This window comes from Neolamprologus multifasciatus, chromosome 19 (assembly GCF_963576455.1).
Source record: "Neolamprologus multifasciatus chromosome 19, fNeoMul1.2, whole genome shotgun sequence".
Taxonomy (NCBI): domain Eukaryota; kingdom Metazoa; phylum Chordata; class Actinopteri; order Cichliformes; family Cichlidae; genus Neolamprologus; species Neolamprologus multifasciatus.
Genome location: NC_140457.1, coordinates 9,560,844 through 9,573,674, shown reverse-complemented (window position 1 = coordinate 9,573,674; position 12,831 = coordinate 9,560,844). Strand labels below are relative to the sequence as shown.

General features: G+C 39.0%; 1 protein-coding gene across 1 annotated transcript in view; it reads left to right on the top strand.

Moving 5' to 3' along the window:
- galnt16 (UDP-N-acetyl-alpha-D-galactosamine:polypeptide N-acetylgalactosaminyltransferase 16) overlaps positions 1-12,831 on the top strand; it is a 63,344-nt gene that overhangs the window by 22,633 nt on the left and 27,880 nt on the right. The window contains exons 7-14 of the mRNA XM_085143390.1: positions 5,592-5,679; positions 6,050-6,134; positions 7,014-7,117; positions 7,849-7,975; positions 8,553-8,645; positions 9,305-9,388; positions 11,117-11,243; positions 11,953-12,069. Coding sequence (XP_084999516.1) covers positions 5,592-5,679; positions 6,050-6,134; positions 7,014-7,117; positions 7,849-7,975; positions 8,553-8,645; positions 9,305-9,388; positions 11,117-11,243; positions 11,953-12,069 — 825 coding nt within the window. The remainder of the gene's footprint in view (positions 1-5,591; positions 5,680-6,049; positions 6,135-7,013; positions 7,118-7,848; positions 7,976-8,552; positions 8,646-9,304; positions 9,389-11,116; positions 11,244-11,952; positions 12,070-12,831) is intronic.

Sequence of the window (12,831 nt, the reverse complement as noted above, 5' to 3'; positions counted from 1 at the left end):
ATATGTTATTATGTCATTTGAGGTTTGCATGTTGGATTCTCTTTGGATTAGGTTCTTTTTACTAGCTACTAGGGATGGGAGTTGATAAGAATTTAATCATTCCGATTCCACTATTGAAATTCACATCAATTCAATTCCTTATCAGTTTTCTTATCAATGCTCAATGGGGTCTCACTGGCTCTGCTTTGAGAGTCACCACCATCTCTAAGCAGCATATCAAAGACATTACATTCATGCAAATTAATTGCATGTTGTTGGTCAAATGTTTGTGCATGTTGGAGGCATAGGCTACACTGGCACACATCAACACAAATCCCTATCCTAATGAGGACACACGTATGATCTTTCTTTTATGCTGAAGACTTTTATCTTTTGTCTTTCACCGCTCCCCAAGTTAATCTTAGTTCTCTGTTCATTTTCATCTTATTTCCTGTTTTACTCTGGTAGCTCTTTGGTCTTCTGTGTCTTGTCTAGTTTACTTCCCCTGTTCATTGTCTTGATTAAATGTGTATAGTCCCCACCTATTTGCACTTCCCTCATTATATGTTGTCTCAGTCTACTTTTGTCATGTCATCCATGTAGCTGTGTGTTTCTTAACCATGTATTCCCTTCTTTTCCTGACTTTGTTTTCCTGGTCATTTCTGATATTTGGATCCCCTGGCTTTGCTCCTTGTGGATTTTTGGATTTTGAACTCTGGACACTAAGCCGCTGCATTAAATGCCCACTTTGTGTTTGAGTTCCATCTACTTCATCCGGGTGCATCTTAAATCTCCATTCCACACAGCTGGATATAAAAAAACAAAACAAAAAAACAGCAAACTTCACACATCTGGATCCTATGCAAAATCAAAAAGCAAAATTTCAGCCTTTAGGAGAGTTCTTCGACTATATACTGTAATGCATAGGTGTCAAACTCTGGCCCACGGGCCAAATTTGGCCCACAGCCTAATTACATTTGGCCCACGAAGCCATACCAAATTATTATTAGAGCTGGCCTACTGGTATTATACAGCTAATATATATATTGTTTAGTATTAAGCTTTGCTTGTTCCATATTCAGTTTTTCAGCAAAACTTGTTTGAGTCCATAAGAAGAGATTCATTCTTAAATCTGGAGGAAGATTTATTTTTCAATAAATATTAATGTTAGCCCACTGTGTATTTGAGTTTGACACCCCTGCTGTAATGCATGAGTTTCAACAACCTACCATTGTTCGTTATGACCACAATCGAGGAGTTCCTCAAGTTTGAAAAACTGCTGATTAATCCAATTAAATTAGGTCACAGAGAGACACAGGGAGGACAATTCTGATGTCCATTCAAGTTACCATATGTGCTCATTTCCCCGATAAAGGACTGACTAATTTCTTGCCAAGAGTTTAGTGAAAATATCTCTAACTGCTAAATATTGAAAGCTAAAACATAAAGACTAAAAAACATCTAGCTAGGGATAAAATCCATGTATATTACATGTAGGGCTGGGTATCGTCACTGATTTCTAGAATCGATTCAATTCCGATTCACAAGGTCCAGAATCGATTCGATCCACGATTCGATTTAATTCGATTCGATTCACTTCGATTTGAATATGGGAAATTTTGACAGTCAGAAATATTATAATTCAGATTAGTACATTTACATATTTTTGTATCTATAAAAAGGAAGCTGACACACGCAAGACTTTATCAAAGGTGTGAGCATCACAGCAGATGCCTTTGTGTCAAAGTAGCTGAAGATAAAACACAGAAACACATGAAGGTGATTTTTCCTGGCCTGGGATTTTATAAAAATATTCTGCAGTACATCAAAAACGAAAGAAAACCATTAATCAACATATGAACATTACCTCTGAAGTTACAGCGGTTTTATTAGAGACACGGCTAAGCATTTTGCATTTTGCATAATTTTAAAAAGTTTAAATTTGTTCAGCATTGAACGGCAGAAATTAGGTTTTCTTTTCGGAAGTATATAAAACGGAAAGAAAAAAAAAGTCGGCCGATAGCGCTGTAAACAAAGGTAGACTTGTGCGTAACAAGCAAGCGAATAATGCAGAAAACCATACAGAGAGAGAGAGAGAGAGAGAGAGAGAGAGAGAGAGAGAGAGAGCTGTGCATCATGGTAGAAGCAAAACAGTAAAAGTAAGAGTGAATACATGAAGATGTTTATGTGAAGCGCAGTTTGGATCTTCTTTTGCTGCTGGTTCGGTCAATATTGTTTGGAGAGACATCAAACTATCAGCTTTACATTTAGCGCATAAAGGGCGTGAACACAAAGCGCGGACCCGCCGACAGATCAGAATCAGCGGGCTGTCGGCTTTCAGCCCCGACTGTGAGAAATTCGACATCTAACTGATTCTGATCCGCGGGCTGCTCTGTGTGTTTAAGTCTTTGTGCAGAATCCGTGTTCCTGCTCTCATTTACTGTTTTAGCTGTTTGGTGGTTGTTGAAATTTTGTGAGATTTCACCTGAGATTCTGGCATTTCGGGCAAAATAAATTTATATTAAAAAATCGATTCAGGATTTTAATGAATCGATTTTACGTAATCCAAGCCAGAATCGATTTTAATCGATAAATCGATTATAAAAACCCACCCCTAATTACATGTTTGACCCTTTTTCTCCTCAAAGATGTGCTTAAGATGTCCTCTTTGGGATTTGAATAGTTTTTCCATCTTTTTTTCTTTAACCTTCAGGCTAAGCTGAGGTTAGAATCTCCTGACTCTACTCTGATATTAAACGCATAGACATGATTACTCTAACAGTCTTCAAATTTAATTCTTGGCAAGAAAAGTAGTATATCTCACAAAAAGACTGATATCCATAGATACATCCCTGTCCCCTTGGCCTTCCTTGAAAAGAAGACTAAGTGTTTATCTGCAAGAAATAAAATAGGGCTTTATTCTGCTGAAGGACAAAAGTCTTCTGTTTGTTTAGAAAGTACAGCAGAAAAAGTGCACCCATTCAGAAACTGCATGCAGGACAAATCAAGCTACAAGCTATATAGTCAAGCTACATATCATGTTTCTTCAGTGCAAACCTCACAGTTTATAATCACAAGACTCGACACATTGTGGGTGTGCGCAAAACTTGTTTGTGTTTCTTTGGCTTTGGGCAGCTGTGACTCATCCAGCTTGCATTACAATCTTTTAGTCTGGCGTTCATGAGAGTGCCGGCCTCAGTGATAATTTACCAGCCCCAGAGTTCAACTGCACTCCGCCTTGCATTTGTTCGTGTCCCAGAGACCAAACCCTGGTTTTATTAAAGCCTCTGGGGGGCAGAAATAATGATGAATAATAATCTTCTCTGTTTTAACTTAATTATGCTTTTCCTTTGTTAATTAAAACCAGCAGGCGTGACAGCGTAATTCAAATGTTGCTAATGTGCAGCAATGAGCTTCTCACTGACAAATGTAAAGGGAACATGATTCAAATAATTGTCTGGCTAATCTTATGTGGTCACTTTACCTTGCTTGTTTTCATCTTCACTGGCACAGTTTCTTTAACTAAATTATTAAATCATAAAGAATAATTGTAATGCTCTGAAGGAAAAGTCTAATATATATGGAGGGTTAAAAACATGTTTTTAATTTTAATCTTTTACCGCAGCATGAATTGTCTGAGTTTCATTACTCAAAGGTTACGTTCACAGCGCATCAAATCCGACTTTTCTGATGCAACCCATATGCGATCATGGTATGTCAGTGTGAACTCCACAAATCCAACCTGGGTCACTTTCGTATGTGGTACTGAGTCCGATACATATCTGATGTTTTAGAAAGCGACTGCTGTTTGAATGGTCATGTCGCACTAAATCTGTCTTTTAGCGCCCGAGAAGACAACGTGAACGCTTCCTGACCATCCAGTGTAGATGTCAGTGAAACTGTTGGGAAGACAGCGTTGGAGAAACGTGAACATTTTATTTGTACTGTATAATCTGCAGATTCTGACAGAAATCTGCAACTATCCTTTGAAGCACCGCTCCTCTCTAAAACAGCAATAAGGATAATTATTAGGCCATATGTAAATAATAAAATAACTTTATAACTTAAAGCAAAATTGGGAAACCTAAAGTCCAAAACAAGTTTATATTATATATATATATATTATATATTTTATATTAAGGGCCATCAGTCAAACAATGCTGTTTGGTCTGGGTCTAAACAGAGCGCGTTGTATGTGACGTCTTCTTTTGCGCATGCGGGCCGCTTTGAGGGTTCACACTAGAGCGCGTTTGCTGTCACGTTTTATTTGCAATGTGAACAAGCAGACAAAAAATCGGATTTGATCAAAAAATCTGAACTGAGCATTAAGACCTGAAGTGTGAACGTAGCCATAGACTGATAGCATTCCTGGATGATAAAGTGAAGAAACAGAGATCCTGACATATCAAATGTCAAGAGCGAATTGTGAATTCATCGCCTGCCCGTTCCTCAGTATGATTGACAGAGATCAGAATCATAGACTATGAAAGAAATGTTTGGACTGACAACAGACGCGACAACATATTTTTGTATTATTGTGTCTCATTTTGGTTCTGTGAAATACAAAATGGTATTAGGAGATAGGACAGGGCTAGCTGGTTATCACACTAATTATGGTGGATAGCTGTGTAGCACCATCTGACATGATGTTAATATGGTGATAGCACATTTTAACAGAATAACACACACACCTGTTTCAGTTAACAAATACTATTTCACCGGCAGAGTACTGTGTCGTAAATTCAAACACAGAAAAAAGGTGACATTGATTTTGGAAGCGCAGCCACTTTATGCATTACCAAATCACAGAGACTCATTAAAAGCCCAATAAATGTCCATTGCTAAAACTGTTGAGAGCATCACCTTTTAAATTGCTCTCTGGCAGAGTGGCTTTTCATACTCGCTCTTCCCCCGCACTCTTCACAGTTCACAGCGGGTTCAATCTCTGATAAAGAGACGGACGGTTCTAATTGGAAACACTCATTTGGATTGTCCCGAGCTATAAGCTGTTTGTCTACATGGGCACTGGCACCCATTCACAGACAGATGCAGGCAGCACATACACGCTCGAGTACGCACAAACCAATCAGCAGTTCTGTCTTTTAGAGTTTGTGTTGGATCTGCAGCTGACGGTCAGATTTGAGGGCTTAATGGGAAGGTTAGGGATACTCAGCTTATGTTCTTCAAAAATAATCAGTACGTGCTTGTTATTATTCACATCAAAAGAATAATCAGCGCTTACATGCATGTTTAGAGTACCGTACGCAGTTCTTACAGCAAAATTATTTGATTAAAACAAATACCTTCTTTCTACTAATAAGGATACAATTTTATGAAATGTTCTTGCTCTATTTAATTTGTTTCTTAGCATTATTCTTATTTTCATGTGATCAGAGGCTGGAAATTATAAAGAAAAACCTGAAGTTAGAAATGCAAAGGTTTAAATATGTTTTATTCTTCAACTGAAAGTCAGTGTTTTTTCAAGTATTTTTTAAAACTTAAATCCATCTCGATTTGTTGAAATAAATTAAACAAATAGTATTTAAGACTTTAAATATTTAATAATAGAATTAATTCAAAATAACATGTCATTGTGTTCTCCTCCCATGCAGGATCATACAAGAGTGGTCAGCCCCATCATCGACGTCATCAGCCTGGATAACTTTGCCTACTTGGCTGCCTCTGCTGACCTGAGAGGAGGTCAGGGCGTAATAAACAGATCATACACAGTGGTAGTTGATCACACAGAGATCTGCAGGTTTAACAAACCTTTGTGACATAACATCGTGATTCCTGACAGAATTCAATACCTATGACTGAACAATAAAAGAGGTTTAAATATTTCATTGTTTTATTGAAAAGCAGTGATTTATAGAAGAGAGTTTTTCCACAGATGTAAGGCTACGATTGATATTAAATTCAGGCCAGTATATTAGGTGAAATCATGCAACTGACTACAGCCAAAATATCTATCTTGTCTGCTTTGGACTCATGTCTAGACAACAGGAATATAAATTTGAAGATGAGAGCTGACCTTTTGCTTCCCCCATGCTTTTTTTTTTTGGGTCAGGATTTGACTGGAGTCTCCACTTCAAGTGGGAGCAGATTCCCATTGAGCAAAAGATGGCAAGAAGTGACCCCACTCAGGCAATAAGGTATGTCTACAATAATATTTAGTGTGATAATATGCTTTGACTCATACCTGGAACATTCTCTTATGCATTATACCCTCACAAGCCACTTCATTAGATATGATAGACATGTGTGTTCAACTGCTCATTAATGCCAGTATCTAATCCACCAATATGAAGGCAACTCTGTGCATTTAGAGATTTAGATGGTCAAGATGACCCCCTGAAGTTCAAACCAAGCATCAGAACGGGGAGGAAAAGTGATTTCAATGACTTTAAGCATGATAGATGAACCCAAAGTCACAAAGCTCAAATCATCTCAGACTGGTTTCTTGAAGATAACACTGTACTCAAATAGCCGCCTGTGGTGGAACAGGAGAGTCACATCATGGCAAATGTGCCACAACTGTGCAATGCTGTCATTTCAACATCGACCAGAATCTCAGAGGAATGTTTCCAGCACCTTACTGTATCTGTGCCAGAAAATTAATGCAGCTCTGAGGGATAAATAGAATCCAACCCCAGTACCAGCAAGATGTGACTGTATATTGTATGTGAATAACACATTATGGATTAATATGTCAGTTTTAGTTCTTGGATTAGACTAAAGTTAAAATAGAGGGACATATCTTACTCTACAAAAGTTCAAGATAAATCATCATAGTCAGGTCCTTTCTATGTTGGTATTTGCAGTCTTTTTGTGGTGTGTTTTCCCCCTAAAATACATCCAAATCGCAGCAAAGTAGTTAATGCATAACATCTGCTGAGCAAAATACAACTTTAAGCTCCTTTGATTTGTTGTTTCTTTCTGGAAAATATTCCCTTCTGGTGATTCTGATGAGGTCTGCCTGAATAAGCGTGCAAGTGAAGATTTGTAACTCCTTCCCTTCCTCCACTCTGCAGGACTCCTGTCATCGCTGGTGGGATCTTCGTCATGGACAGGAGTTGGTTCAACCACCTCGGCCAGTATGACACCCACATGGACATCTGGGGAGGGGAGAACTTTGGTGAGATCATCGATGATTTCTAACCCTACTTGAATCAGATGACTTTTGTTTTCATATCATCCTCCACACGCATCCCACACCAAATGTCTTTAAATAAAACTAAGCCTTACTCTGCTGGCAAAGACTTACCAGACTCTAACAATGTCAATATTCCCAACTTTATTCAAGGTGAAGGATTCCTAACAAGTTTATGTTAATTGATGACATTTACAATTACCTAATGTTGGCTAGGAGCAGGAAAGTAGGAGGATCAGAGTTAGCACATGTACTTACCAAAATAAAAGTCATAATGTTTATGAATAATTTTCTCATTCAGTCTAAAATAAATACAAAGTCCTGCGCTTACAAGGTTTTCTAACAAAAATAATTTAATCACATATTAAAGAAGATAATTTTTGTGTCAATTTAGTGCAATTTATTTTGTAAAAGACAAAGCCGTTTCCCATAAAATGATTTCATGTGTTAAAGTCTGCATGCCTGGCTCTTTTGAATCATCTCCAAAATGCTAAATATGTCCCTGGAATTTGAATGATCCACTATGACTGCTTTCATTCTGATGATTTACAGCTAACAGCCATCTGCTACAGGAAACAGTAGCAGGCATACTGCACTGATACTGGAATGATACACATCAGGGCATTCATTCTAGGAGAGACTGACAAAATGACAGGCAAATCTTCAGTGGTTTGCCTGCATTTTTGGACTCAACCACTGCATCTTTCCTTTTGCAGAGCTTTCTTTCCGGGTGTGGCTGTGCGGAGGAAGTCTGGAGATTCTTCCCTGCAGCCGCGTGGGTCATGTGTTCAGGAAACGGCACCCGTACGATTTCCCAGAGGGCAACGCTCTCACCTACATTAAGTGAGTAGGCTGGTCTGACCGATGACAGTTATTAACACGGAAACAACAGAATGACGTTTCGCTTGTTGTTCGCCCTAAAATCTCAAATGTCACATGATTCAGCTCCACTCAGTGTGAAGTTAAATGCTTCGCCAGGCAAACTCACACTTTTCACACATCTTGACGCAAGTGCCAGTGAGAGATGAGTGTGTAAGAGAACTATGAAAGCACATTATACATTAGTGTTCTTAATACCTAGTAAAGGTGGAGATACTCACTCAATATCTGGCTCTGTCTGGGAAGACTAAAGCAGCAAGTTTGCAGGTTTTGAACTGTTGTATAATTACCCATAATGTGCTGTTGCTGACAGACTCTTTAGATAATGTTGCTTTTTATGAATCAAACCCAACATTACTAGTTGAAAATGCACATAAAATGTAAGATCTCAAAGCACAATAATATTTGTAGCGGAGCTGCAGTGAATAGCTGACGTATGAAGGCTCCAGAAGCATAGCACTGTCATTAAAGCTGGCTGCAGGAATGCTGGCAGCGCTGTCATTACTGTGTCTGAGCAGGTGTTGTGTCTCTGTCCACGCAGGAACACCCGTCGGGCCGCTGAAGTGTGGATGGATGAGTATAAACAGTACTACTACTCTGCGAGGCCGTCGGCTCAGGGAAAAGCCTTCGGCAGGTTTGTCTGCTATAATGTCATCCTCCTTGCTCATATTTGCTTATATTTAACACAATGATTCTGTGTCTCCTGAGTTTCCGAGGTGTTTATAAGGTACCAAGTTTTATACGCAAGCATTTAAAAAACGCTTTGCACACCAATTTTTAAATTTGCATGCACTGAGACTTCAACTAACATTTATTTATTGTAATTACAGATTATTCAGGGGATTTGAATGTTCTGTTAAGATAATTTTAAAATGCCTGTGATGATGTTACTCAATCCAAGGTGGCCAAGTTAAGACAACAAACCCTTACATTTGATAGATGAAACCAGAACAATGAAGTTTCAACACTTTTGTCAGTGTCAGATCTGTTGTACCTACAAGTTCTGTTCCTTTTGTATAAAAGGCCCAACACCAGTAAAAATGCAAAAATATAAGAAGTAAGAAGCAAAAAAACAAAACTCAGTAAATAAAACACCCACACACACTGGTTTAACATTTTAAAGAAAACCTGTGTTAGCTGAGTCTGTAATTCATACTCCATAAGCTGTTGATGGCAGGTTCACAAGGTTAAATCCACATTTTCTTTCTCATTCTCTCCTCCTTATCTTTTTTATGTGTTCTCTTTACATTATTTCTCTTTGTCCCTAAATGTTCTTGTTATCTGGTCTTGCAGTATCACAGACCGTCTGGCACTGCGACGGAAGCTGAACTGCAAACCTTTCCGCTGGTACATGGAGAACGTCTATCCCGAGCTGAGGTAACGAGGTTAACGTTTAATTCTCCCTCAATGGCACAGCATTGGAACACAAAAAATTAAAGTGCAATTTGCAACATTTTTTATCACATACAGAAAAATATTTCAGTAAGGAGGAATCATTTGGAAAAACTGAACACAATTTACTGAGACACAGAATTCAGTTTAGCTGTTTGGTAATTAGATGCCGATGATCCATCAAGGCAGAATGGAATCCTATCAGTGACAGGAGCCCCGGAGTCTAGTAGACTCCAGTGGTGGTGAGCATGAAGATGGAGGCTTCGACAGGGCTCTGGTGACCCGGGTGAGGCAGAGATGGGAAGAAGACAGGTTGCACAAACGAGAGCCTGAAAGACAGAATGACAAAAGAGATTTAAAGTATATAGAATGGAAGCTGATTGGCTCACTGGAAGCAGGTAAGAAAATGATTGGACTAGAGCAGGACTGTCAAACACAAGACTTCAATCCCACCCAGTGGAAGTCATAAACTTTGTACTTTTACAACTTTTCCTAATAATAAAAACCTCCCCTGTGGTTATTTATACTACACCAAACTAATGAAGTAGTAAATAAACTATTAGATGACAGAAGAATCCTTGTTTTTTTCACTACCTACAATAGAAATGTCTTTTTTTCACAATGATTAGTTAAGGTATAGTTAGGTTGACAGAAATAGGAGTTTCTTTGGTCCAGTCTATTTAACATCAAAGAAGGTTGTACTTGGCCCATGATGTAAAATGAGTAATCATGTTAGTATTGAGTTTGACAGTGTGGAGAAATTGAAGTGATGTAAAGAATAGACTAGGAGCCAAACACTTAGGAAGCAGACAGCTGAGTGATTGCAGATGTCCCTTATTGAACATATGCATAAGCTTCATTAATTACTGTACTTACACTTAAAGGAGTCGATATTAAAAGATTAACTGGCACGAGACTTTCTGCATTCTCTGCACTTATAAAGTTCAGATTCGATTGGCAATGACTGGAAAATATCTAGTGTGAAAACTAGTATTCTTTTTGCTCACATGTGTGAGGTCATATGTGTGGCTATCATAGAAAAAAAACTTTTTCCATCAGCAGATGGATATGAAAACTGAGTCATAGTGTCAGACTCTCCACAGGGAACATCCATTTTTCAGTGGAGATATACATTATTTATGCAGTGCATCATAGAAGTTGTTGTGGATCACTTTTTAGTATCTGTTTTGAATTATCTGTTATGCAAGAGAGACAAAGACTTTTCCAAACACTATTAGAATCCAACAAATGGAAATGTTCTCATCATGTTTTCACCTATGTTTACTTCTGATTGATCTCTGGAAGAGGCTCTGGTGAAGCAGAAATAACATTCAAGCTCTGTTTCCTTTAAGATAAAACGTGTTTTTTTTCCCCCTGAAGTAATCTCAAAACCCCTCGAGGTGCCATTACCCCAAAGTTCAGAGCCAGTCATCTAAATATAAATGATCTGGGTGGGAACCTCTGAGTGGGTTATCAGCTTGTATCTCATGAACTTTTTTCTCAAGCTACTCCCTCGCCACTTCAGCTGTATCCGCTCCAAATAAGTCTGGTCTCTCAGAGTGTAACTGTATATCGTTTTCAGAACATGTTGCAATGATGCACATTACTTAGCGTTGCAATTCAATTACTCAGTTTAATCCATCTGTTCTTTATTGTTGAAATAAGACCTTTCACTGGCTTTGCGCCTGTCTCTTCTCTCTTGGCTCTCTACAGGGTCCCTGAGCAGGAAGCAGTGTCCAGTGTGTTGAAACAGGGCGGTTTGTGTCTGGAGACCCGTGGGACTGACGGCCTCGGGCTGGCAGAGTGTAGGGGCCTCGGAGCCAACAGGCCACAGTCGCAGGTCTGGACTTGCGACTTATTGCGACTTGGATTTATTGTGGCTCACAGTTATTGTTAGAAATACATCAGACTCTGTCCTGCACACTCTCATTTTTGGTTCTAATTGAGTTCTATTAAAGCTGTCTCAGCAAAATGCAACTCTTTTTAAATTCTATGCTGCTGTTCACCAGCCCAATTTGTAAACAGTGAATGGTAGATATTAATATAGGTGCCTCTGTGTGTGTGTGTAATGCTTGCTTAATTATACATATGTGGCCTGACTTGCTCTTAAAAAACACTGGTACATATTGTTTGAAGTATGCAAGAGATCCTTCCTTTAAATATTCAATAAACTAAAAGGTGTGCTTGAGTTTTTTTGAGCGTGCAGAATTTTCACTTATGGTCCCATTAAATTAAATCGTGTCCCAGGACTGCATCTTTATAAACAAGTTGGGCATAAAATGGGATTTCTTATTCGTATTAGTGGAAATCCATAACCCACTGAAGCAAAGTGCCTGATGCACAGGTGTCATTTTTACCAGTTTAGTAAAAATGCCTTATTAAAGACTACATTTAAATTTAACTCCATATTTTTAACATGGTCACCACAACATTCCTGTAGTGGCACCACTCTGTATCGGTGGGGCCCACCCCCACAGTTTAAGAACCACCGGTCTATTTCACATTCTTCCTTCAGATGATAGCAGTCATACATTTTCTGTGTTTTGCAGAGATGGGAGTTAATAGAGCCGCTGATCCGGCAGCAGGACCTTTGCCTGGCAATTTCTGCTTTCACAGCGGGGTCGAAGGTCAAGATGGAGCCCTGCAATACAAAAGAGCCGAGACAGGTAAGAGGAAATACTGTTAGCTGATCAAATTGTATTTTCAGAGCCATAAAGAACTGGACTAAAGCGGCTTTTCCTACTATTGCCTGTGGATCGGTCATAGCAAATTAAACAGTCTGTGCTAGCAGTCAGTGAGCGACACTTTAGCCGTTCATCAATAAAAAAGCTTTATAGTAATAGCTTTAAAGGATAACATAGGTGAGCATATTTATCTTGAGCTTGGTGGTGTCCACACATTTAACACACACACTGTGCAATTGTCTTTGTGTTAACTAAGGGTTAAGAAAAGAAACAGGACATGCTTTAATCTTGTGCTGCCAGTCACCGTTAACTTAATATCTTAGGTTTTCCAGAAGGTTACTTCACGTTTGGCATCAAGCTGTTCATGCTTGATGTGCCACTCGCAGACCTGAAGTCGAACATAAAAGATTTGGACATAAGAGATGGTTTCAGCGCAGATGCTCAGCAGCCCGCCTGCTGATGATGCCAGGAGGCTGAGACAATCTGAGTTTTGCACTGATGCAGATCCTGCCAAATAAGAGTAGTTGACTTTATAGATGCAGTAGAACAAATGCTCCCATAACTTCAGACCCCACCCTGTTCCTTCCTTGTTCTCCTTTTTGTGATTATTTAATGCTCGCATCCCAGGGGGAATGGAGTTGGCTGAACGGTGATTTATGACACTATAGAGGGAGTTATTAACTCAAACCATGTGCCGGATTCTTGCCAGGCTTTCCTCTCATCTCTCAGCTGGCCCATCAAAGT